Raw genomic sequence first — 25,428 nt, 5'->3', positions numbered from 1 at the left:
TAATTCCAGCAGCGTTCTTCAGTGTTTCCTCATATATAGCCTCCACCAGACACGCCGCTGACTCACCAGCATTACACGCCTCCAGCCATAGGCTGCTGTATGTTACCTCCATGAATGTCAGAACCTGTGTGTCGCTCCCTCTGTCGAGCTAGGAACCCGACAGCCAACTATGGGCCAACACCCCATGCATGTCAGTTCTTGTATCGACCAAATTAATGAGATGTTAGAGTTAAAATAGAAATAAAAATGAAAAGTTTAATTGGACCATATAGGGGAATATGGAATCTTAGTAATGGCAAGAAAAAAATGGACAAATCACGGATTTTTGAAATATAAAAAACTAAAAATAAAATCTTTTAAATCAGCACCAAGTAGCACCACCCCTGTTTGTGATGAGAGAAAATCCAAATACTATCATGTGCTTTATCAAAGTAGCACAAATAAACTAATACAAAACAAGTATCATAAGTTTTAGAATCATCTAAAACTATTCCACATTTAATTATGTTCAAACTAACAATGTAAAAAGATGAAGTTGCCCTAATAAATGAACACTAGAATGTTGATTGCTTACGTGCTTAGAAGGGTACTTCTGCCATTTAAAAAGAATAAATTAGAGCCTGACCAAAATTTAACATGAGGTATACTTTTTACGTGAAAATAAGAGACTTTTTTTTATTAATTTAAACCAGGAGCATTTATCGTATTTTGATAAGGTTATATTTTCTCCTATAATAGTTTTTTTTTTTTTGTTTTTTTTGTTTTGGTGGTAGAATGTTCCTATAATAATTATAGTATGGTGGAAAATACAATTAAAATGGGTCCCAAGGATTTATTTGTAGTGGGGACATAAATAAAAAATAAAAATAAATGTGAAAAAGGTGCTTAGAAAGAGATGCACAAACACTTAATCCGTCATATTAATGGGGACCTTTTCTGGATTATGAAAATATTTTTTGAAATATTATTGGTTAACCTTTTGAATTTAGGACTCATGCAAGTTAATTAACTTAACTTTGAAAACTAGTCAAGTACATGCAAGAGGATAAGCACAAGTTTGGTATATGTCTTTGTCCTTGTTTTTTTTTTCCCCCATTCTTTTACAGCTATGGACATTAACACGATGATCAACCGTCCTACTGTTCTTTGAAGGTTCGTATTTTATATGTTTGTCTTAGGCTTTTAACAACTTATTCTCTAAATTTCTAGTTCAGAAATTTACCTCTTAACTTGTGTTGTAATGTATCTCATATTGCTATGATTTTTTTTTCAAGTTTAAAGGATTGAGAGTTGATAAATTAAGAGATTTCTATTACAATTTGAATTGTGATGATGGAACTTTTCATTGAATGTGTTTTTTCTTTATCAATTTAAAACACTCATTATTAAAATTGTAACAATTTTACAAGATGAGGAGGTAAATTATTAAAATTAAAAGTTTAGAGGATAAGTTATAAAAACCCTACAAGTTACGGGACGAATGTGTAAACTATCTTTTTTTTCAATAGGGAGCTGAATTGAACACATATAGATGGAAGAAGGTTCAAGGTTGGTAGACATCCCCCTATTGGTGGAAACCATATGGAATATGATTGGACTTTTGTTTCAATATATAATTTTGATATTTCTATTTAAGGCCCCTGAAGTGTCGGTAACTACTAACTTGACAGTGTACACTTCCTTATATAAATATATATATATATATAAACTTGATTGACAGTGTACAAGCACATAGTTTCTTTTTCTAATATCAAACTTCGATTTGGTTATAGAACAGAGCATTCTTGTTCGGCAACTATTGTAAAGCAGCTCTTTATGTGTTGGACAAAATGCTACAACTACAAAAGTAACCTCAGTTTTCTGCTTGGATAACAAAAAGATGATACCAACTAGGAAAAGTGATGAGATAATTTAAAAGTTTAAAATCATAAAGAAACGGACGAAAGATGAGTGGTTTGGATGCATAATATGGTCCTTTAATGGGAAGTAATTGCTTTCGCCATTATTGCTTTAAAAAAAAAAAAAAAAAAAAAAAAAAAAAAAAAAAAAGAGGAGGAGGAGCATAAGAAAATCTCTAAACTCTTTAAATTTTAATTAAAATGATTAGAAAGTTATTTTAACTAGTAATTTTTGAGTGTGAAATAACTAATTTAACTAAAAATATGAAATAATTAACATGATTAAAGTTACTCTAACTAACAAGATGATTACCTTTTAAAACTACGACAACACGTTTCTTTATAATAATAATTAACAATTCATAAACTTCAAACATAATTAATTACCCGTCGAATCCCCAATAGTTGCCGAATTGCCGTAAAGTTTAAGGATGATGATGGTCCTGAAAGAAATAATTACTGGAAATCATTCACAATTCACAATTTACTCTTTTTTTGTCATGTGCCCGGCAGTCCGGGCAAAAAGACCGTGGCTTAGTTTGGTAATGCTGTAGATTTTAAAAAAAATGTTTTTAGTTGTGCTGAAAGAAAAAGCAGCTGTTTTAAAAAGCAGCTAAGTGTTTGGTAAATTATAATTATAGTAGCTGTGCTGGTTTCAAAATCAGTAAATAGCGTTTGGTAAATTTTGAGGTGGAATTGCTGTGGGTATGTAAAATGACCAAAATAGACATGATATGAAATTTAAATATATATAATTATTTTTAGTATTTAAAAATACTTGTTTAATTGTGTGAACCCGTATCACTGATTTAAAAAGATATTTTAGGAAAATTACTAGGTGAATTTAAATAAATTTGATTTATTTTATTAGCCAAGAAGCTTGTGTAGAAAAAATATATATTTATTTTCTTTTTCAATGTTTGAATTTATTTAGGTGTGATTCATTTAAAATACTTTTATTAACTAAGCATTTGAGTGTAATATGGTAATGGTTGATTCAAAGGGATAAAACATGGGATAAGGAGCATAATTTATGCAACACTTTCTAACATTTTAAAATTTTAGGGTCTAAATGGAACAAGAAGCATAGTACGAGGGTCAAAATTGACATTAACTCTTAATATATTATATAGATTGATTTTTTTATTTTTTATTTTTTTAAAATCAATAATAGATTGATTTTTTTAAGGAGAAGGCAAAACTAATCAGAATAAAAAAATATGATTTTTTAACAATAAAAATATGAGTAATTAAGAAAAAAAAAATCAGCGTTCCACATTCAAAACATAAAATAAAGCCCCAAGAAAACTAACTTATACAATTTAAAAAGGAAATTTTATTTGTAGAAAACAGAAACGTGGTGATAATTACATGCCATGTGAAACAAACAATGTTTTAAAAAATGATTATTATCACTGATACTCCTTGAACTTTAAAATCATTCTTGAACTTTTAAAAACTCTCATTTTGCTTCTAAATTTTGAAATATATATAATAACACAAGATGAAGTAGCTTCTAGCAATTGCATTTGCAGCAGAATTCTATTTTTATTCAAGTGACATCCAGATAAAAATTAATCCACCAACCAGCATTATCATTGTGGTCTATCAGTCATGAACTGTGTGTACAGCTTCTAAGCTAGAAACGACATCTTAAAGAAGCAACATGTGGAAAAACAATCAAAGATCCCACCAGTTTTCCTTTGATAAAGATTATCAAGTATCCCCCTGCAACCCAGTGCCCTCAAATAGCAAACTAATCCGTATAAGGACACCATTAATCTTTTCATGACAATATCACGAGTATGATAAAGCTATTGAGCAAAGCTGGCAAATGGAATGAGATAACAAGCAATCAATCAAACCCATATCTTTGAATTCACCAGGAACTCTTCTTGGAATTTTGGTAGTAATTGAGGTACCAACGCACAAACTTCTTCAATCCAGTCTCCAAATCGGTTGTGGGCTTATACCCAAGTTCTCTGTAGGCCAAACTTATATTGGCATGAGTAAACTTCACATCTCCATTTCTCGGCAGAGGCAAGACCTTCGTCTTGGCCTTCACCTTCAAAAGCTTCTCCAATATCCTCACAAGCTGTGTCACCGGCACCGGTGAAGTATTCCCCAAATTGAAGACCCTCAACTGAGCATTCCTCTCTTCTTCCCGCCACTCCCAGTGCTTTTCTTCGCCGTGTCCAAAGCCGCCAAACAGCCCTTCACTATATCATCAATGTAGGTGAAATCCCTCGCCACAGTCCCATGATTAGGCGCTTCAAAGATCGTGATCTACTTCCTCTTCAGAATATTCTTACTGAAAGAGAAATACGCCATGTCTGGCCTTCCCCAAGGTCCATAAACCGTGAAAAACATCAATCCAGTAATCGAAAGCCCGTGGATATGGTTATAAGTGCGAGCAATCTCTTCACCAGCCTTCTTCGTTGCCGCGTAGAGACTCGCCGGCTGATCAGTCCGGTCCCTCTCCGAGAACGGTACCTTCGAATTCAACCCGTAAACCGAACTCAACGACGCCCAGACGATCGCCGGCTGCGGATTCGCCGACTTACAGACCTCCAACAGATTCACAAACCCAGCTATATTGCTATGAACATAAGAGCTAGGGTTTTGCATTGCGTACCGTACACTAGCTTGAAATCACGAAGAGAGTTTCAGATTTGAGGGTTATTTTGGGAAGAACAAAAATTTCATTAATGAATTTAAGAGATTCCCGCATAATCAGAAATCAGAAGCAGCAATTGAGCTGCTTCTAATTTCAACTTGAAAATAGCTTTTAGATTTTTTAAGAATTTGTTTTCATGTGTTTACCAAACACATTTTTTAACTTCAGCTGAAAAAAAAAGTGCTTTTGACTTCTCAAAATCACTACCAAACGGAGCCCGTGTGGACAACTTCAAGTTCCATGAATTTTATGGTCACAAAAGTGTGCGTGTGTATATTTTCCTTCATCATGATCCTAAATTCATTAAATAAAATAGTCATTTTTAAAAATTCTTCTAACGCTAATAGTAACGTTAGGTAATAAGTTTCACTAAACTTTAAAGTAATTTCGTGAAATCTACCTAAAAAGTTATACAATAGTTCGGCAATTTGTCAATCAGTTTCGTCTATAAATCCTAGTCCTAATTTTACACTGACATAGTTAGTTATAGCATCTTTATATAATTTTAATGCATCTTTCCTAAGAGTAGTTCTTAAAAAAAATTGTGTATTAGGATTATGTACAATTTTAATATAACGCTGTCAATTCCTTTGTTCGGTAAAACTAAGTGGTTGATCTAATGTGGCTACTAATCGTGCCATTTCTATACGATCGACTACGGATCGTATTTTCACGTGCTTAGACCGCCAGTTTGGCAGTCAAACGATAATTGTGTTTGGCGGAGATCGGGTTTGGCGGAGATCGGCTCCGCCTCCTTGCTTTTGAAGTTACTTTTCAGAGTATCTTCTCAAGTGTGTAATACTGTGAATAGTGTTGAAGTGCTCTCAAACTGTTGAGGTGCGCTTACATTTCTTCTTAGAACTTGCAACACTTGCACTAGCACTTCTGCTTGCCTCTCCTCCACGCCCACCACCATTACGTCCACGACCTTTAGTACGTCCACCAGGGCTCGGATTTGCAGTTTCCTCAGCAGCTCTTTCTGTTGTTTGCGATTCCTGCGTTTGAAAAACATTAGTAGGAAATTTTCCTTCTTCGATGTTGAATTGGGCATCAATGGGAATATCACCACCATAACCAGAAGAAGCCATTATGAAAAATAAGAGAGATTGAGAGCGCTTTGAGAGAGATTAAGAGAAATCGAGAGAGATTTAAGCGAGATTAAGAGAGATTTGAGAGAGATTAAGAGAGATTTGAGAGAGATTGAGAGAAATTAGGAGAGGATGAGAGTTTTTTGGTGAGGAAAATGGTTGGGGGAGGGGGGTATTTATAGGAAATTTTTTGGCTTGAAAAAAAATAATTTTTCCCTCAAAAATTCGGTTCCAACGATAACAGAAATTCGGGCGGTCAGGTCGGGTTCGGGTAAATTCGGGCAACGGTAATAAAAATATCCGTTGGGGTTCAAAATTCAGGCAACAGTCGGGTCGGGCAAAAAAAGAGCTGTTGGGTTCAAAATTCGGGCTAACGGTAAAAAATATTCAGGCAAAATTCGGGCAAATTCAGGTTACGCGGAAAAATTCAAAAAAAAAAAAAAAAAGGCAGACGGCGATTTCGACTTCTCCACCAGCGGTGAGCTGCTGGGAATGGATTTTCCTCGGGCTACCCGAGCCCAACCCGGCCAAAATGGTCGGACGGGCGGCGAATGGTGCCTGCCTGCCGAGCCCAAAAATTTTCGGGCTTCAGGCAGGCCCGCCACCCGAACTTTCAGCAGTAATTGACAGGGATCAAGTAGTATCGCTACTCCACTTTGGCCCAGTTTGATAGTAATTTTTGGAACTCAAAATTAATTCTTTAGTCATTCCAAATTAAAATTTATATTTAGTAAAAATCATAAAAAGTGATTCTTAAAGAATTTTTAAAGAATTTACATCCAAAATTATAAGCAGCCTAAAGATAATTTTGACTTTTAGATTGTGCGGCAATCTCCTTGCTCCCAATTAATGAAACTTTCTGATACACATATTACCCATGCTAAAATCTAAAAATCTCATACCCAAAATTTATGAGAATCATCACCTCTCTCTCTCTCAGTCTCCCCTTCTCTCTCTCTCTCTCTTCACTCTCTCTCTCTCTTTGTTTCTCTCTCTTCTCTCTGTTGATTACTCGCTAATGCTCACTAATGCTGATTACTCATTAATGCTCATTTTTGTTGTAACTATATATTGTGAATGAAGAAATGAAAAAAAATATTAATTATTATAAATTTAATGTTCATAAACTCATGAACAAATTGTGTTTTTTTTTTTAAGTTAAACAAATATTTCTTAATGACAAACAAAATTATACAATTTAAATTTTATATCATGTCTGTTTTAGTCATCTTCACTACCCACAATAATTAAACTTCACAATTTACCAAACGTTATTACACTGCTTTTAGAACCATCAATACTTGTATAATTACAGTTATCAAACGCTCAACTATTTTTAGAACATCCGTTTTTTTATCGACACAGCTAACAATAATTTTTTTAAAATTTACAACACTACTAAACTGACCCTTAATCACATTGTGGAGAGTGAAGGGATTAGTGAAAAGATTTTGGTATCCGACTGTTTGATAGAAGAAAAGTGCATGGGCATGAGAAATTTCAAATGAATCACAGTACCTAATATATATATATATATATATATATATATTTATTGGGAAAGAATCCATATAGAACACAATGAGAGAGGTTCTCTCCTTCCTCTCCATTTTCCTTACTTAAAATCACATTTCAACTCGAATTAAAAACTCGAATCAACGAACTAAACATGCCCTTAACTTATATACCTCCATTTTTCTTCTTATTTTCTCTCTTACCAAACATAACCTTAAGGGGGCATTTGGTATGGGGTAATCTTAGGAGTGGGAATGGAAATATAAAAGATTCCCGTATTTGGTACAATTATTGGACTTTTTTTAAACTCAGGAAAGTAAAGCCCATAGGTTTCACATTACCACATTTTGAGGTAATCCTAAACCCACCTAGGAGGGTGTTATTTACTTTCTCAGGAAAGTTTAATATCAAGGGAAAGTTAAAATCATAATATACAGCCTTAATCTCTCTCTCACCCATCTCTTCCCAAACCCAGTCGTCCCTTTTTCGTCTGGTAACGGGCACCGCTCTGCCGTCGACCATGCCGTTGCCGCCTCCTTCCGATCCACCACCGTCATCCAGCAACTAGCACTGCCGACCATGGCGTCGCCAAACTTTCTCCTTCAACCTTCCACTCTCATCTTTCTCACTACTCCGCCCCTTCGAGAAGAACGACACGGAATGGTTCACTTTGCCAGCATACACAGCCACTGTGGACGGCGCCGTTTTGGGGAAGGCGATCGCCGGAGCAGAAAATGACGATGTAAAGGTCCGCCAAGCTTCGAAATCCGCCGCCACCACGACGCTGAAATGGGTCGTCCGATGCTGCCCGGAACTCCCGAGAAGCCTCGTTTAGAAGCTTTTCCACCTAACACACATGCGATTTCATTCCGGTTCTTCCTCGCCGAAACTCTGGCGTGTAGCCAATTCTTACCCTTTTTTGCTTTACTTTATTACATGCTCGAAGAGAATCTCCTAACGTGAAAGATTGTAATGCTAGTGATCAATTAGGCAAACCTCGATTAAGAAGGGTAACTGATGAAACTTTTTACTTCCTAACGTGTTGTTATGGTTATTCGTAAAAAGGATTTGATTTTTGATGTTTGAAGCTAGATTTAAGGTGTCGGTCAAGATTCCCTGAACTTGGGAGGCAAGACATTTCTTCCCATTTTTGTAAAAGAACTTCCTGTGGAGAAAAAAGAGTGCTTTTGCGGTGAAGAAGTGAATTTTATCCGTAGCCTTGAGTATATTTAATACTTTTTAAAATATTAGTGCTAATGTTATGGGCTAAATATTAAAAAAATATAACATTATGTTATTAACATATATGAGTATTAATTGTAAGTTTAAATTTTTTTTAATACACAACATTCTCATACACAACCAAACACAGTAAGGTATTATTCCTGAGAATTTGAGATAAGATTTATCTATGGAACCAAACACAGTAATGCATTATTCCTGGAAATTATATTACCCCCTATCAGTTTTCCATGAATATGATTATTACTAATTACTGCATACCAAATGCCCTCTAAGGGAAGATAGACATTGCTTTCGCCTTTCAATTTTCATAGCAAGTGACCATTTTATTCATGTCTACTGCTTGTTTCGGTTAGATTCCTTGGTCTTGTAGTGTGGCTGCAGTGCTCACAGTCTGTACAAACTACAAAGTTGGCTTTAGCCAACTACCATGGTTTTCTTGTTTCCGGATGGTTCCCTCCGTTTAGGGAAAAAAATAATAAAAAGTTTCATTGCGAATGCCTTAAAAATGTGACTGAAAAGGTAAAGTCTGAAGAGAAAGAGTAGAAAAATGAAGCTTTTTTTGAACTCTGCGACATCATAAGGGAAGATGTCACGTGTGTGTAATACATGTGCCCTCTCACCTTTCAACTTTCAGTGGTGTGGTCTGGAGTTATCTAATATTCGAAGTGCATAGAATCTAATGCTTTGTCTGACAATTACAAAACAAATGCTGCCTCAAAACATTTTTACAATGACACTTGAAGAAAGTTATCTTTCATAGGCTGCCGGTGAGATCCCACCATCAAACTTACCCTTCCATCATCCTGCCAAGAACAAATTTCCCAGTTTCAGACTATTGTGTTCTATTACTGGAAATTTCAGAATCAAGCTTCTTATTTTCATTCTATCTCATTCAAACACAGACATAATCCAAATAACCTGTCTATTAGGGATGGACAGGAAATAAGTTATGGTTATACAGACTAATGCAATATCTTTTCAAAACCAAAATGAAACGAGCCCACATTTAATGGAACCAAGATTACCAGGCTACAAATCTCATATGCAGTGTATATTCCAAGACCTATCTTGCCCAAGATTTTTCCATTCTCCCATCCAGCTATTTCATCAATCTTAAAGCAAAAGAAATACATAAAAACCAAGGTCCATTATGATGTAAGCCAACAACAAATAAATAATCTAATGATGTCTCCTAATCATTTCCAGTTAATTTCATACTAGCATATGAAACGTGAAAATAAAAATGGAGTGCAGGTAAAAGGGAAATTAAGACACCGGTTGCTTTTTCATTTTGTTCAAGAATCATTCACTTTGATCAGTTAAGCTGGAATACTATTGAACTGAAGATAGATCCCCAAGCAGCATATATAGCTAAAATAACTTTACACTAGATTCATGTATATCTATCCATGATCGTGGCTGCGACTCATCCTTTCCTTGACAAATCTCTGATCTTAAAGTTAAAAAACAATTTGAGAAAACATATTTCACTTCCGGTAAAGAACCTTACTCTTGCTGCTTGCATTAGAGGCTCATAAAATACCCATATGAAGTAAAAAACTACACTGAACACAGTAACAATGTACAGACCATAAGTACCCAAGAATTTAGTTATTATCTCGTCTTGGCCTTTCTCAAATCTCATCACTCACTAAATCTTCCTACATTGATGAGGAACTCGCCACAATCATTGGCATCATCTAAGCATTACTTGATCCATCAACTGGAAATTTGAACAAAAAAACATTCCTTAATTTGGATTCCTAGAAGGCTTCACTTGCCTTCATGCCAATATAGACAAGCAGGTTACATGGGATAAACTACAACATGTTGCAATGAAACTACAGGCCTTTTCTAGATCTCACATACTAACTTATTTACTGATTGTATTGGGTTTCGATTTGACATCATGTTGGAAACAACTTCCCCATAAAAATGAAGATCATTTGGGGAAAAAAAATACTGCATAAAAGAACCATTCTTGGCCCTCTCCTCAACCAAAATACTTGGGTTTCTATTTCCTATAATGATGCAGCGAAATGGCTGGAACGAGATTTTACTGGCCTAACCCAGATGGAAGAGAGGACATGCAATCTTAATCTACCTAAATGAAACCCCACAAAGGGGAAAACCCCAAATTAGAAAGGAAACTCAAGTCCAATTCAATTATCAAAATATTCAAAGTCTCCTTAATACAATAACTAAGTTAGTTATTTATAGCTCACGTAGAAAACGATAACAAAATAACGACTAAGATAAACGACATACTAATCAAAACTAAGCTAAACTAATAAGCTAAAATAAACGACATATGAAAATATAAAAAATGACTACTTATGCCTAATTATCCCTATATCAGTTCACCCTGTCTATCAAAAAGAACTCGACCTCGAGTTTGGTAGATGCACTCGGAGATGAACCAATAGTAGCTAGCGCCAATGTGGAATGAAGGAAGCTCAAGGAAGTCAACATGAAAGAGACCCCTATTGGTCTTGTGAGAATGGTAGACCCCAACGGACAAGTCACGTTGAAGCACTTCCCAAATCCACAACGGTACCAAGGCAATAGTCCAACAGAATGTCAAAAATACCCAAGCTATTCGCCATTGGCGTCGCCTTGCCTCCTTGGCCAAGAGATCCACAAACCCAATGCTTAGCATTCCACAAGATTGATCACCAAAAATCAATGGCTTAACCCCTAAATCCTCAAATGCAATGCCCTTAATTGTTGACTCCACAGGTTGAGCATCGATTTTTGCATTTTCTCCAACAACTTGATTTGTTGACCCACTTTGTATTTCAAGACAAATTTGCTCATCTTTAACCTCAACTTCAAAAGAGCTCTCATCCACAACTACGCCCTCAACAATCAACTTTTGCTTCTCCTTAGACCCTTCTTCAAAAGTGCTCTCACTAAGCTCCATAAGTTCACGTTCAAATTTTGTTACTAAGTTAATAGCCTCGGATAAATCATATACGGCAAATAAAGAAATTTCTTTCTTTAATCCGCTAAGAAATCTAATATTACGTTGAATCATAATTAGCAATTAGCAAGAAATCCAACATAATTACAACAAAATGGAACTCCTGAAGCATTCGATTTTCTGTGAATTATATTCGAACCCAAACATAAAAACTTCCGTGAATTTTCAGCTAATTCCATTGGAAAAGATGAATCCAATTGAAATGAGGGAAAACAGAAGCGTGATGATTTTAACCCTAAATCAACTAAATTAAAGCAAAAAAGAACAAAAAAAAGTATGATATGAACAAGGATTTCGTATCAAAATCACCGGGAATGGCGTGGCTGTTCTATGAATGCGTGAGCGGAGAGAAGAGGCGAGCGACATCTTCTTGTTGCTCGCGAAAGCGGCGCTTGAGGTAGGTCTCGAGGATCTCCATGACGGAGACGAAGCGCTTCATCTCCTCGAGGCGGCGGCTCAGCTCGGCCTCCCGAGCCCTGGCTCGCGCCAGCCGCTCCTCCGTCTCCGCCAGCCGGCCGCGCAGATTCTCGACCACGGCCGCGTTGTCGGCCGCCGCCGATCGGGCGGTGCGGGAAGGGGTTTGGCTTTCGTCGCCGGGAAAAGATCGCTGCTGACCGTAACACATGGCCAAGGAGGTCACCAGAAAATGCGGCGAAGACACAAGACTGGACTTTGCTTGTTGTGATTCGGTTACGATGCCCCAGAAGAAACGCGTTCATTTCACCGATTCGAGTTTAAAATTTAAATTTTATAATAATAAAAATTTTAAAAAATAATTATACTTAATTTTTATTATAATAAAAAATTTTCACACAAAATTACATATTAACTCAAATTAAAAATTTAAATTAATAAATTAAATAAACTTTTAATTTAGAATAATCAAGGATTAATCTGAACTGTATGATGGGGATGTGGCTGTTTTGCTGCTGTTGATTTTTACAAAGCCTTTTGTCCTTGTTTTGACTTTTTTTTAAGGGATTAATCTTGTGCACGCGTGATTAATTTAAACAATGATCATATAAATTATTTTATCTGAATAATATTGAGAATTTAATGTAAAATGTCTGAATTAACGGATAAAATTAGACCACAAATCAATTCAAAATAAATAAATATAACAAATAAATGTAAAAAATAAAATAAGAGATTATTACGATTATCGGATTGAAATTAACGTACACATGATTTATTTAAAATGATGGTTATGCAAATTGTTTAAAAAAAGGGACATCAAATAAATGAAGACAAAAGTGGAAAAAGACACGAAGCAAAATACACCGAAAAAAATTTTAAATTAGTTATATTTTGTTTTTATTTAATTTAACACACATTTATTTATTTTTGTGTATTTTTTTAATTTTATTTTTCATTCGAATTATTTATAGTATTTTTATCTAAGTAGCATAAAAAATTTAGTGCAAAACGGTGTTAAAATGGATGAAATTAGACCACAAATCAATTCAAAATAAATAAATAAATATAATAATAATAAAATTTACAAAATTATTTCGACTGTTGGATCAAGATTATTGACAACTATGATTGGTGCGTGAAGAGCACGTGCAAGCATAAGCGAGTTCATGTCAGTGGGAGTAGCTTTTTTGCTTTTCAAGTGGGCAAGAAAAGGGGAAAAATTATGAACAATTTAATAAGGTGTGATTTTATTTTATTTTAATGTAATTCTATTGAAGTTTAATTTTATCCAAATTATTTATAGCCTTTTTATTTGAATAGTATCAAAAATTTGGTAAAAATAGTATTAAAATAGACAAAATCGTATCATAAATCACTCTAAAGTAAATAAATAAAATAAAATAAATTGTCTACTTTATAGTTTACATTTGATTATATGCTATTTATATTATACAAGATTGTTGGTAGGTTTTTTTTCCTATTATATTTATAAGACTAAATATAAGTTTATGGGTAGTTCTACATACACACCTCATTTTTACTCTCCACACTCTCTTTCTAAACACACACCACACATCATTATAATATAGTTAAATTTACTTTCTACAAATTCATTATTCCAAAATTTTACCCCAAATTATTTTCAAAAGAGTATTAATTCTTGAACATTTTTCTTTTCACACCCACTATTTTGTTTTAATTTTTTATTTTAATATTATCATTTCCATATTCCCTATTTTTTAGGCCTGACGCTTAAAATAGTTAAATTTACTTTCTACACACTCCTATTATTCTAAAATTTTACCCCAAATTATTTTCATAAGATTATTAATTCTTGATCAATTTTCTTTTCACACCCACTATTTTGTTTTAATTTTTTATTTTAATATTATCATTTCCATATTCTCTATTTTTTAGGCCTGGCGATTTTTTTATACAGGAAGAAAATTTATTAAAATAACTTTTTAGAAAACATAAAAGACACTCAAAAATATAAAATAGAAAGCAATATAATTTAAGAAATAAAAAATAAATAAAAAATATGGTAACAAAGTTATTATATTATTGAGGTATGATAAAAAATACAAAATAAAAAAAATACAAAATAAATAAACTAAATGAAGAAATAAAAAAACAAATAAAGAACAAAATGGAAAAGAATCAATTATACTTTATAAGAAATGAAAAAAAATAAAACAAAATGATTTGTCCTTTTAAAAATGAAATAATTAGAAAAGTAAAAAATATTAAAACAAAACGAAGGAAAGAAAAGGCAAAAGAACAATCACCATAGAACAAATAGCAAAGAAAATTTAACATACTTCTATGTAATTTTGTGAAATAGGTATTAAGTGGAAAAAAATAAAAATTTTATCATAGATTTCAAAATAGCAATGTAATTTGAGAATATGATACGTGAGGTATGTAAAGGGAAAAAACTAAATATCAATATTTTTATAATAAAATTTAATTATGTAATTAAGTCATTATATTAATCTTTTTTTCTCATTTTACAAGAGAGTCTTTTCTAATAAGAAACTATAATTAAAAAGGGGTGTGAAGAGTAAAGAGAGGTGTGTAAATAGAACTATGTTTATTTTTTGCTTATGATACTTTTCTTTTGTTTTTTTATAGAACTCATTTTATAAGACGTGGGATAAAATATTTTGGTACTTTGTATTATAGTGAAACATGTTCTTAGTACCATTTATTTTTAATAGTATTAAAACAGTATCTTGACGTTTTTAAAAGCATATTTTTGATACTCTGAAGTTGATTTTTGGGACCTATAATGCCCAAACTACCATTCTTATGAATTAAATAAAAATCAATAATTGGCATAAATAGTCCCTAACTTATTTAGTAAGTGACAGTTTGGGCCATCTTTTTCTAATTTTGACAAAATAGTCCTTAAACTCTTAAAAAATTGACAATTAAGCCCTTTTCTGTTGCAACATCATGTGTTCTCTTTTATAAGAAAAAGACCAAAATGCCCTCAAACAAAAGAAGGAAAAAAAACTCAAATCCTAATAATGTGTTTGGTTGCATTGGATCTGAGTCCATTGATCTTCCTCTTGTCTCTTTGTATTTTGAAGTTTATGACCAATTTCTCTACAAATGGTCTTAATTCGCGAAGGAAAAAAAAGCTCCTGAAATGATTTTAACGCTTTATTTCTTGAACTAAACCAAAATATTTTTGGGTATGGGTGTTTTAACAACAAAGCCATTCTTTCATTCAAAATACAACAGACCCAAAAAAGTCAACTTTAGGATTTATTGTTCTTTGAACATAAATTAAAAATAGATACAGTTAAATTGAATTTCGACTATCTAAATTTATCTGAAAAAACTATCAAATGTAACTAATTTCAAACCACAACCAATAAACCCAGTTCTAATATACTTAAGAACCATCAAAATACGTGATAGCAATCAAACCCATTTCTTGTAGCAAAAGTACAATAGACCCATGTCTATAATGTTCTCAAAGAAAATGGAAACAAAGGCCAACACCTATCCAAAATCCAAATTAGCTACTCAAAGCATTCATCTAATCAAAATACAAAGAAAATCCTAGAAACCCAACATAGTCTCAAAACTCCCCACCACCTTCGAAACCCTATCGCCAACCACCTCTGCAACCCTATCGCCAACCACCTCCCGTACACAATACAAACTATCTCATCCCCTTGCATTTCAAGATCGAGACCCACCCACCGTCCCTCTCCATCGCAAGATCGAGACCCTACTTCCCCTGTCGTTGCGAAATCAGAGCCTCCTTTCTTTGCCATTGCGAGATCGGAGTCCCTCTTTCCCGCCGTCATTATCAGATCCAAACTCCCCCTACGCCGCTGTCAGCTCCTCTCTATCTCTCATTTTACTTTCTAGCTTTTTAAAGGAGAAATTTTGACGAAAGGGACCGAAACAAAACAACAATTGAGGATCTAGACCATTTTTTTTATAGAGGTGTCAAATGTGCTGTGTCGAGTCGGCATGGCACATCCAACACCAGGCCCGTGGCGGGCCTGGCACGACCCTGCACAATGTAGGGTCGTGCCTGGGCCGGGGTTGAGGAGAAAAACTCAGGCCCGGTCCAGGCCCGCAGCCCTAGTCCATAAGGGCCAGGGCCGGGCCTGAGCCTAGGCCCTTCACGAGCCGGCCCAGACCCTTGTATTTTTTTTTTTAAATTTAATTAAAAAAATATATCATATGCCCCCAAAAGATGTGATTTTATTGAATTGACATAATATGAATAAGTACACATAAATTACTGCCTCGTTAAAAACCTTGCCAAGTAAAACCCATGGAGAGATTGGGACAAAAACTTAGCGAAGGAAGAAAGAGTGCAGTAGGAATATTAAATTACAAACCTAAGTGCTTTCAGAAGATTCTGTTATTTCTAAGTTAGAAAAATAGTATTGCATTGAACCATCCGTGTATTGTTGTTTTCGTCTTCTGGCATCTTCACAGTCTTTAACGCACATTAGCCCCTCCAAGATATCTGGATGCATTCTGTTTCTCTTATCATTAAGAATTCGGTTGCTTGCGTTAAATGCTTGCTTCGATGCTACCGTTAACACTGGAGTTGTCAGAATGTCATGAGCTATTACGGACAGTGTTGAAAAATGATCGGTCTTGCTCTTCCACCACTGTAAGATGTTTAGTTTGCCGTCATCGATTACAAAAGTTGCTTCAAAATATTTTACTAGTTCGGTAGACACTTGTGTTGATGACGATCCTGTCATTTTCTCTTTCTTCTTCAAGAAACTTCGCGATGATCCTTCAGGCCCCGAACTGCTAGTTGACGTCGAAGTTCCCTGTTCTTTTTTACCTGTGTCGTATTTTACTTCATACAAACTAAATACCTTTTCTAACTTTTTTTTAGCGTCAGTAATAGTTAGTTGCATATCAATTTTTAAATTTTCTGCTATAGCAGTCATCAATGATGTAGTCCCATCTACACCGCACCTAGGATCTAAAATGACTGCTAATGCATATAACATAGGATAACCTGACCAATAACTTTTAAATTTAGCTTCCATTAACTTAATTATGTCTCCAAAAAGTTCTGTATCCCTATAATAAAAAAATGTTTCTGAAATATTGAATAGTTGATGTAAAGCTAAATGGGCAGTAGGATAATAAACTCCATAAAGTAATTCAGTAGCATTGTAAAAAACTTATAGAAATTTTAAAAAATACTCACCAATCTGCCAATCTGTATCGAAAATTAAAAGTTGATCGTTCTTACTGTTTACATACGTTGTGATAAGCTGTGAATATGAGAGTGCTGCCTTCAACATCAAATAGGTGGAATTCTACCTATGTCTCAAGTCAGTTGGGAACTTTCTTAGGCGCATCTGACTGTTCATGCAATATTATTTGAATTCTTGGAGCCGAGCTCCAAAACTATTTATGAACGATAAAGATTCTCTAATATTTGTTAGATTAGATGAAATATGTTCAATTCCTGACTGAACTACTAAATTGATTATGTGACATGCACACCATTAATGAAAAATTTCCCCCCAGATGCTAGTTTCAAACTACGTTTAAACATGTTAATTGCAGCTGTGTTAGGTAATGCATTATCAAAAGTAATAGTTAAAACTTTATCTTCTATCCCATAAAACCCAAAAATTTCCATTATTGTGCCAAAAATAGATGATGCGTTATGAGGATATGGACATAAACGAAAATCTATTATTATTTTTTGTAAAACCCATTCGTCATCAACATAATGCACCGTGATGCATAAATATCCAGTTTTATCGGACCCCTCCCATAGACCAGAAGTGCACAATACAGTAGCATTAAAAGTCCTAAAATTATCAACAAGAGATTGTCTCATTGCATAAAAGACTTTCATACAATCAGAATGAGTTGTGTTTCTACTTACCCGTTTAAATTGTAGGCAGAAGGCTATCTAAATGAATTCTTTGAATGATGCATCATTTGCAAAAGAAAGAGGCAATCCAGCACTGGTTAGAAATTTGGCTAGTGCCTCACGAGCACGTTGTGCATTGTATGTAAAATTTTGTAACTTATGTGATGTGAGTGATAGTGTTTGTTGGTGGGAGTCCACACTCCCACCTTAGTGTAACGGTAGACATACTTTTCAATGTCTATTCAAATGACCAGTACCCCTACCATTTTTATTAGAAAAGTGTTTTTTACAGTACTTACATACCTCACGAATTTTCATTTCACCTATTTTTTATTTTAGTCGGGGCTCCTTGATGAAATGCTGCCATGCAGGAGAAGTTCGCGGTCTTTTTTCCCTGGTGCGTTCTCCAGCTTCCTCGTTGTGCACTGAAGTATTATCTACCGGAGCATTTTCTGGTTCAGTGAGGGTGGGGTTAGGAGGCATCATTTCATCCTAAAAAAATGGCTCATTAACAAGCTCAGGAAGAGCAGTGAAATTAGGGAAGTTTGATGTGACCATTTTCTGAAAATTGATTAAACTTAAACTTTGTAAATAGAAGAGAAAGAAAATGAGTGATCGCGAGAAAAAAAGCTTAGAATCAAAATCAAACAGACAAGATAAGAGATAGAATGAGAGTGAGATGAAAAGTTGAGAGTGAATTGTTGTGTGGGATTTAGGGTGGAATTAAGGGGTATTTATAGGAGATTTTTTGAGACATTTTCAAATTGTGGCCGTTGGGCTCTTCGCGGGCCCTTGATGGGCCTAACGGGAAGCCCATCATGGGCCAAATGGGAGGCCCGTCACGGGTCGAATGTTGGGCCCGTGAAGGGCTCAACGATGACATTTTGAACGGGTTGAGGGCTGTTTCTCGGGCTTGGGTCGCAGGCTGAGAAGCCGAGGCCCAGCCCTAGCCCATCATACGTACCAGGCTGGCACGACCCGTAACAGTATCGTGTCAGGCTGTGCTAAATCTAGCACTGTTACGGGCTTGGCCGGGCCGTCCATGGACGGCCCGGCCCATTTGACATCTATATTTTTTTTATAACAAAAAAACTTTGACGTGTATCATACGTGTCAAAAAATAGACCCTATTTTAACTCATTTGTTATATATCACTTTAAAAAACATTTCTCCCTCCCTCAGAATTGAATAGACCGACTCTCTCTCTTATCTTCTCTCTCGTCAACTAGACCACCCTCCCTTTCCGCTTTTCTCTCGCCGACTGACCAACCACGCCGACTGACCAAACACGCCAACCACCCTCACCGACCAAACCCTAAGCCTCCCTCTCTCTCTCGCCGACCAGACCATATAGTCTGTTCTTGGTCTGTTCTTTGTCTGTTCTTGGTATGTTCTTATTATATGGTATGTTCTTGGTCTGTTCTTATTATATGGTATGTTATTGGTCTGTTCTTAGTTTGTTCTTATTATATGGTATGTTCTTAGTCTGTTCGTATTATATGGTTTGTTCTTTGTCTGTTCTTGTTATGTTATTATTATATGGTCTGTTCTTGGTTGTAAAATGTATTCAACGGGTTATTTTGACTTTGGGGAAGCCTATTATTATGGGAAAATACTGACCAAAGTTTTATTATAGAACACATAAGTGTAAGAACATACCATTAAAAGAGATAAAAAAAGCGTTACTAAAAATAAAAAAATGAAAAAAAACCATAAATTTATAAAAATGTATAATTAAACATTATATAAAAATAGACCAGACCACTAACAAAATGACCAGACCAAGAATAGAATGACCAGACCAAGAATAGAACAACCGAATAATGATTAGAATAAGAACAAACCACAAACAGTCCAAGAATAGTCAAAGAACCGACCATTCTTGACCAAGAATAGACCTTGAAGAGTTTTTTTTTATTTTTTGGAAAGCTTCATACCAGTCCAAAACAATGGAGAAATATCTCATTTATAAAAGAGAAAAAATGTGTTAAAAAATGAAAAAAACCATCAATAGACTAAGAACAGACTAAGAACAGACCAAGAATCGACCACCATTGACTAAGAAGAGACCAATAACCGACCAATCTTGACAAATAATAGACCATGATGATTTTGTTGGTTTTTTAGAAAGATTCATTCTAGACCAAAACAATGGAGAAATATCTTATTTATAAAAGAGAAAAAAACGTGTCAAAAAATGAAAAAACCATCAATAAACTAAGAACACACCAATAACCGACCACTCTTGACCAAGAATAAACCATGATAATTTTTTTTATTTTTTAGAAAGCTTCATACCAGTCCAAAACAATGGAGAAATATCTTATTTATAAAAGATAAAAAAAGTGTTAAAAAATAAAAAAAAAACAATCAATAGACCAAGAACAGACCATGAACAGACCAAGAAAAGACTACGAACCGATCACACTTGACCAATAATAGACCATGATTATTTTGTTAATTTTTTAGAACGCTTCATACAAACAATAGAGAAATATCTCATTTGTAAAAGAGAAAAAAAACGTGTTAAAAAATGAAAAAAAAAACCATCAATAGACCAAGAACAGACCATTAGCTGACCAACCAGACCAATAACAAACTAAGAACAGACCAAACATACCAAGAACAGGCCAAGAACAGACCAACAAGATCAAGAACAGACCAAGAACAAATCATTAAAAGAGAAAAAAAGACGTTACTAAAAAATAACCGAATGACCACTAAAAAAAAGACGTTACTAAAATATGATATAAAATAAGACCAGACCACTCACAAAATGACCAGACCAAGAACAAAACAACCGAACAACGATCAGAACAATACCATACCACAAACAGACCAAGAACCAACCACTCTTGACCAAGAATAGACCGTGATGATTTTGTTGATTTTTTGAAAAGATTCATACCAGTCCAAAACAATGGAGAAATATACCATTTATAAAAGAGATAAAAAAATGTGTTAAAAAATGAAAAAAATCATCAATAGACCAAGGAAAAACTAAGAAAATACTACGAATCGACCACATTTGACCAAGAATAGACCATGATTATTTTGTTTGTTTTCTGAAAAGCTTCATACCAGTATAAAATAATGGAGAAATATCTCATTTATAAAAGAGAAAAAAAACCATCAACAGACTAAGAAAAGACCACGAACCGACCACACTTGACCAAGAATAGACTATGGTGATTTTTTTAATTTTTTAGAAAGCTTCATACCAGTCCAAGATAATGGAGAAATATCTCATTTATGAAAGAGAAAAAAACGTGTTAAAAAATGAAAAAAACCATCAATAGACCAAGAACATACCACTGTTGACCAAGAATGGACCACGATGATTTTGTTAATTTTTTGGAAAGCTTCATACCAATTCAAAACAATGGAGAAATATCTCATTTATAAAAGAGAAAAAAATGTGTTAAAAAATGAAAAAAAAAACCATCAATAGACCAAGAACAAATGAAGAATCGACCACTCTTGACCAAGAATAGACCATGATGATTTTGTTGGTATTTTGAAAAGCTTCATACCAGTCCAAAATAATGGAGAAATATCTCATTTATAAAAGAGAAAAAAAAACCATCTATAGACCAAGAACAGTCTATGAACAGACCAAGAAAAGATCACGAACGGACCATACTTGACAAAGAATAGACCATTATTATTTTGTTGATTTTTTGGAAAGCTTCATACCAGTCCCAAACAATGGAGAAATATACCATTTATAAAAGAGAAAAAAACGTGTTAAAAACTGAAAAAAAAACCATCAATAGACCAAGAACAGACCATTAACAGACCAAAAACAAACCAAGAACATACCATGAACAGACTAGACAAATCGATATCTAATAAATTTTTTTTTCACTTTTATAAATTTTAGATCATTGATTTATGACATTGATGTATATTACTGATCTTGAATTGAATATTTATTAATTTTTACAACATTAGTTAATTATATCTATCATAACACAACATAGCTTTATTTTATACATGATGTCTTACATAATATATAGAATTACGTTTTTACTTCTTACGCATAACGTTTAATTAAATATTTTTTCTAACATAATTATATTGTTTCATCAATATATGGATAAAGTCATGTCTTAATACCGAAAAAATAAAAAAATATGTTAAAATGTATTTTTTAAGTTTTATTGGGCTCTGTGCTTAGTATGTGCTTAGTATGTTCTTGGTCTGATTGGTCTGTTCTTGGTTTGTTCCTGGTCTATTCTTGGTAAGGTTGGTCTGTTCTTGGTCTGTTCTTGGTCTGTTCTTAGTCTGTTTGGTCTGTTCTTGATATGGTTGGTCGATTAACGGTTTGTTCTTGGTCTATTGATGGATTTTTTCATTTTTTAACACGTTTTTTTTTCTCTTTTACCAATGGGATATTTATCCATTGTTTGGGACTGATATGAAGCTTTCTAAAAAATTAATAAAATAATAATGGTCTATTGTTGATCAAGTGTGATTGATTCGTGGTCTTTTCTTGGTATGTTCTTGGTCTATTGATGGTTTTTTTTTTATTTTTAACACTTTTTTTCTCTTTTACAAATGGGATACCTCTCCATTGTTTTGGACTGGTATGAAGCTTTCTAAAAAATCAAAAAAAAAAATATCATGGTCTATTCTTGGTCAATGGTGGTCGGTTCTTGGTCTATTCTTGGTATATCGATGGTTTTTTTTCATTTTTTAACACGTTTTTTTTCTCTTTTATAAATGGGATATGTCTCCATTGTTTTGGACCGGTATGAAGCTTTCCAGAAAACACACAAAATTACCATGGTCTATTCTTGGTCAAGAGTGGTCGGTTCTTGGTCTGTTCTTGGTCTATTGATGGTTTCTTTCATTTTTTAACACGTTTTTTCTCTTTTATAAATGTGATATTTCTCAATTGTTTTGGACTGGTATGAAGCTTTCAAAAAAATTCATCATGGTCTATTCTTGGTCAAGAGTGGTCGGTTATTGGTTTGTTTGTGATCTATTTTTGTTCTGATCGTTGTTCGGTTGTTTTGTTCTTGGTATGTTCTTGGTCTAGTCATTTTGTTCTTGGTCTGGTCATTCTGTTAGTGGTCTGGTCTTGTTTTATATCATGTTTAATTACACATTTATAAATTGATGGTTTTTTTTTTGCATTTTTTTTTATTTTTTAGTAACGTTTTTTTTCTCTTGTAATGATATGTTCTTACACTTATGTGTTATGTTATAAAAATTTGGGCATTATTTTTCCATAATTATAAGCTTTTCCAAAGTCAAAATTACTTGTTGAATACATTTTACAACTAAGAACAGATCAAGAAAAAGACCATATAATAAGAATAGACTACGAACATACCATATAATAAGAACATACAAAGAACAAACCATATAATAAGAACAGACTAAGAACATACAATATAATAAGAACAGACCAAGAATAGATTATATAATAAGAACAGACCAAGAACATACTATATAATAAGAACAGACTAAGAACAACCTATATAATAAGAACAAACCAAGAACAAACCAAGAACATATGAAGAACAAACTGTTTTTCCTAAACCCAATAGATCTTCTTCATATCAAGCAATGTAAACCCGTCTTTTACCATGTAAAAATACAATTTGAATGGTTTTTTTTAACATTTTTAACTACATTCTCATCTTAAAAACAAATGAACAACAACAAAAAAATACCATGAGAGATATAGAAAAAGAAAGACTTATTTAGTAGCTCTTCTTCAAACTTCGTTTTGGACGAGAAAAAAGCGTTGAATGGGCAAGATAATATTGTTAATGAGATTGTGCGACGACGAGGACTTGAGAAGAGGAGAGAAGAAATGGAAGGTGGATGGGAGAAGAAAATGACGCGAAATGGAATAGGAGGAAAAGAAAGAAACCTCGAAAAACATACTTGATGACGTGGAATGGCTGATGTGGAAGTTGGCCTATTTACCTAATTTATTTTTTTGTAATTTATTTACTTAAAAACACTTTTTACTTAGTCTATTTATCCAACAGACCCTTTTTAAAAAGCTTTCAACGTCTGCGGGTTTTTTTTAAGAATTTTTTTAATTTTGGTTTTTATTAATTATATGTTCTTGTTATTTTACCAATACACCTTCTTAAATTAGAGCACATGCTTTGTACATGTCGCAATCTGTTAAAAGTCTAACAGAATTAGATAGAAAGGACTTAACTGGCAACATATTAATGACATGTTTACTTATCAAAGTGAGGAATGAGAATTAGGAATCATAATCAACCCCGTGTTTACTTATCTATTTTTATCTTGGAATGAGAGTAGGAATGTGTGGGTTCCACGCCAATTTGAGATTGATAAATGAGATTAACACTTCCCCCACCTCCTACCGGATTGGCATTCTCAATCCTGATAGTAAATATGAATTACAATTTTATCCTTAATTCTACTAACAAATTTGTGAATAGAAAAGTAAAAAGTAAAAAATTAAAAATGCTCCAATTTACTTTCACCCCTCTCGTATCTCCTTGCTCACTTCCTCTAATATTTTTTTCTCCTCAAAATACATCATTGCATCCACAAAAATCAAGAGCATCTTTCTTCTCTTCAAGGCGAGTCAATTACATAAATTACGTGGTTCTTTTTTATTGAATCGTAAGTTTATTTTTTTATTTTTATTTTTTTGTGTTAATTTGTTGAATTTGTGATCAAACCATGTTTTGCCCCTTGATTGCACAACATCATTTCAAGGATTCGTGGAGATCCAAACTATTACAATTTCTAATTACTAATTAAAAAAATCTAAGTGTGATTAAAAAAATCTAATTACTAATTAGTTATCTTAATATTAAGATTGTTAACATAATATAAATTTTTGTTAAGTTCAACACACAAAAATTTACTAAAGGGGTAGGTGAGTAAATTTATAACAGTTTATGCGATTCTGGGTGTAAATAAATGCATGAATGAGATTGAGACTGATTCTGACTTTGATTCTTGAAAGCTAAGTAAATAGCTTATTCTGACTCCTATTCCTGTCCACTCTGATTCATATCCACTCTGATTCATTTTTTAAGATTTTTTTAATTTTGGTTTTTATTAATTATATGTTCTTGTTATTTTACCAATACACCCTCTTAAATTATAGCACATGTCACAATCTGTTAAAAATCTAGCAGAATTAGATAGAAAGGGCTTAATTGCCAACATATTAAGAGTTTAAGAACCGTTTTGTTGAAACTGAAAAAAAAAAAAATCAAACTATTACTTTCTAAATAAATTAGAGACCATTTATGCCAATTACTTCAAAAAAAATATTTAAGACATTAAAATATTTTAAAAAAACAATAAAATAAAAAATTCATAATTTTTTTAGACCTATTAAATTTTAATTAATTAAATAAAAAATACTAAAATCATTTTATATATTAAAAATTAATTCAAAATATTAAGAAAATATTTTTAAAAATGTGAAAATACCCGTCACTTTATTTATTTATGGAGAGACCACACTATTTTAATATTATAAAAAATGCAAGATAATCGTAACACATATTCTCCAAAATGGCGGTAAGTTTTTCAATTTCAAAAATAACCCGTTCATTTTACTGATTTAAGTTTAAAATTTGAGTTGAGATGTGACTTTATATGAGAATTTTTTACTATAATAAAAAAATTAAATGTAATTATTTATGAGAATTTTTTACTGTAAAAAAATTCAAATTCTAAACTCGAATATGCAAAGTGAACGG

At 33.3% G+C, this 25,428-nt stretch overlaps 1 protein-coding gene and 1 pseudogene across 1 annotated transcript; both read right to left on the bottom strand.

Moving 5' to 3' along the window:
* Positions 1-3,464: 3,464 nt before the first annotated feature.
* LOC21409419 lies at positions 3,465-4,559 on the bottom strand (annotated as a pseudogene).
* A 4,374-nt stretch (positions 4,560-8,933) lies between these two features.
* On the bottom strand, positions 8,934-12,108 carry LOC21409417 (protein SKIP34). Its single transcript, XM_010115138.2, has 2 exons — positions 11,713-12,108; positions 8,934-9,223 (listed from the first exon to the last, which is right to left on the bottom strand). The coding sequence occupies exon 1, from the start codon at positions 12,026-12,028 to the stop codon at positions 11,732-11,734; it is 297 nt and encodes a 98-aa protein (XP_010113440.1). The 5' UTR covers positions 12,029-12,108; the 3' UTR covers positions 8,934-9,223; positions 11,713-11,731.
* Between the last annotated feature and the right edge of the window lie 13,320 nt (positions 12,109-25,428).

Source organism: Morus notabilis, unplaced genomic scaffold, assembly GCF_000414095.1.
Source record: "Morus notabilis unplaced genomic scaffold, ASM41409v2 Scaffold184, whole genome shotgun sequence".
NCBI classification, from domain to species: domain Eukaryota; kingdom Viridiplantae; phylum Streptophyta; class Magnoliopsida; order Rosales; family Moraceae; genus Morus; species Morus notabilis.
This window is presented reverse-complemented; position numbering and strand designations above follow the sequence as displayed.

What these genes read in the sequence shown, in the direction of transcription:
- LOC21409417 (XM_010115138.2), bottom strand. Translation starts at nt 12,028, where the DNA reads ATGTGTTACGGTCAGCAGCGATCTTTTCCCGGCGACGAAAGCCAAACC.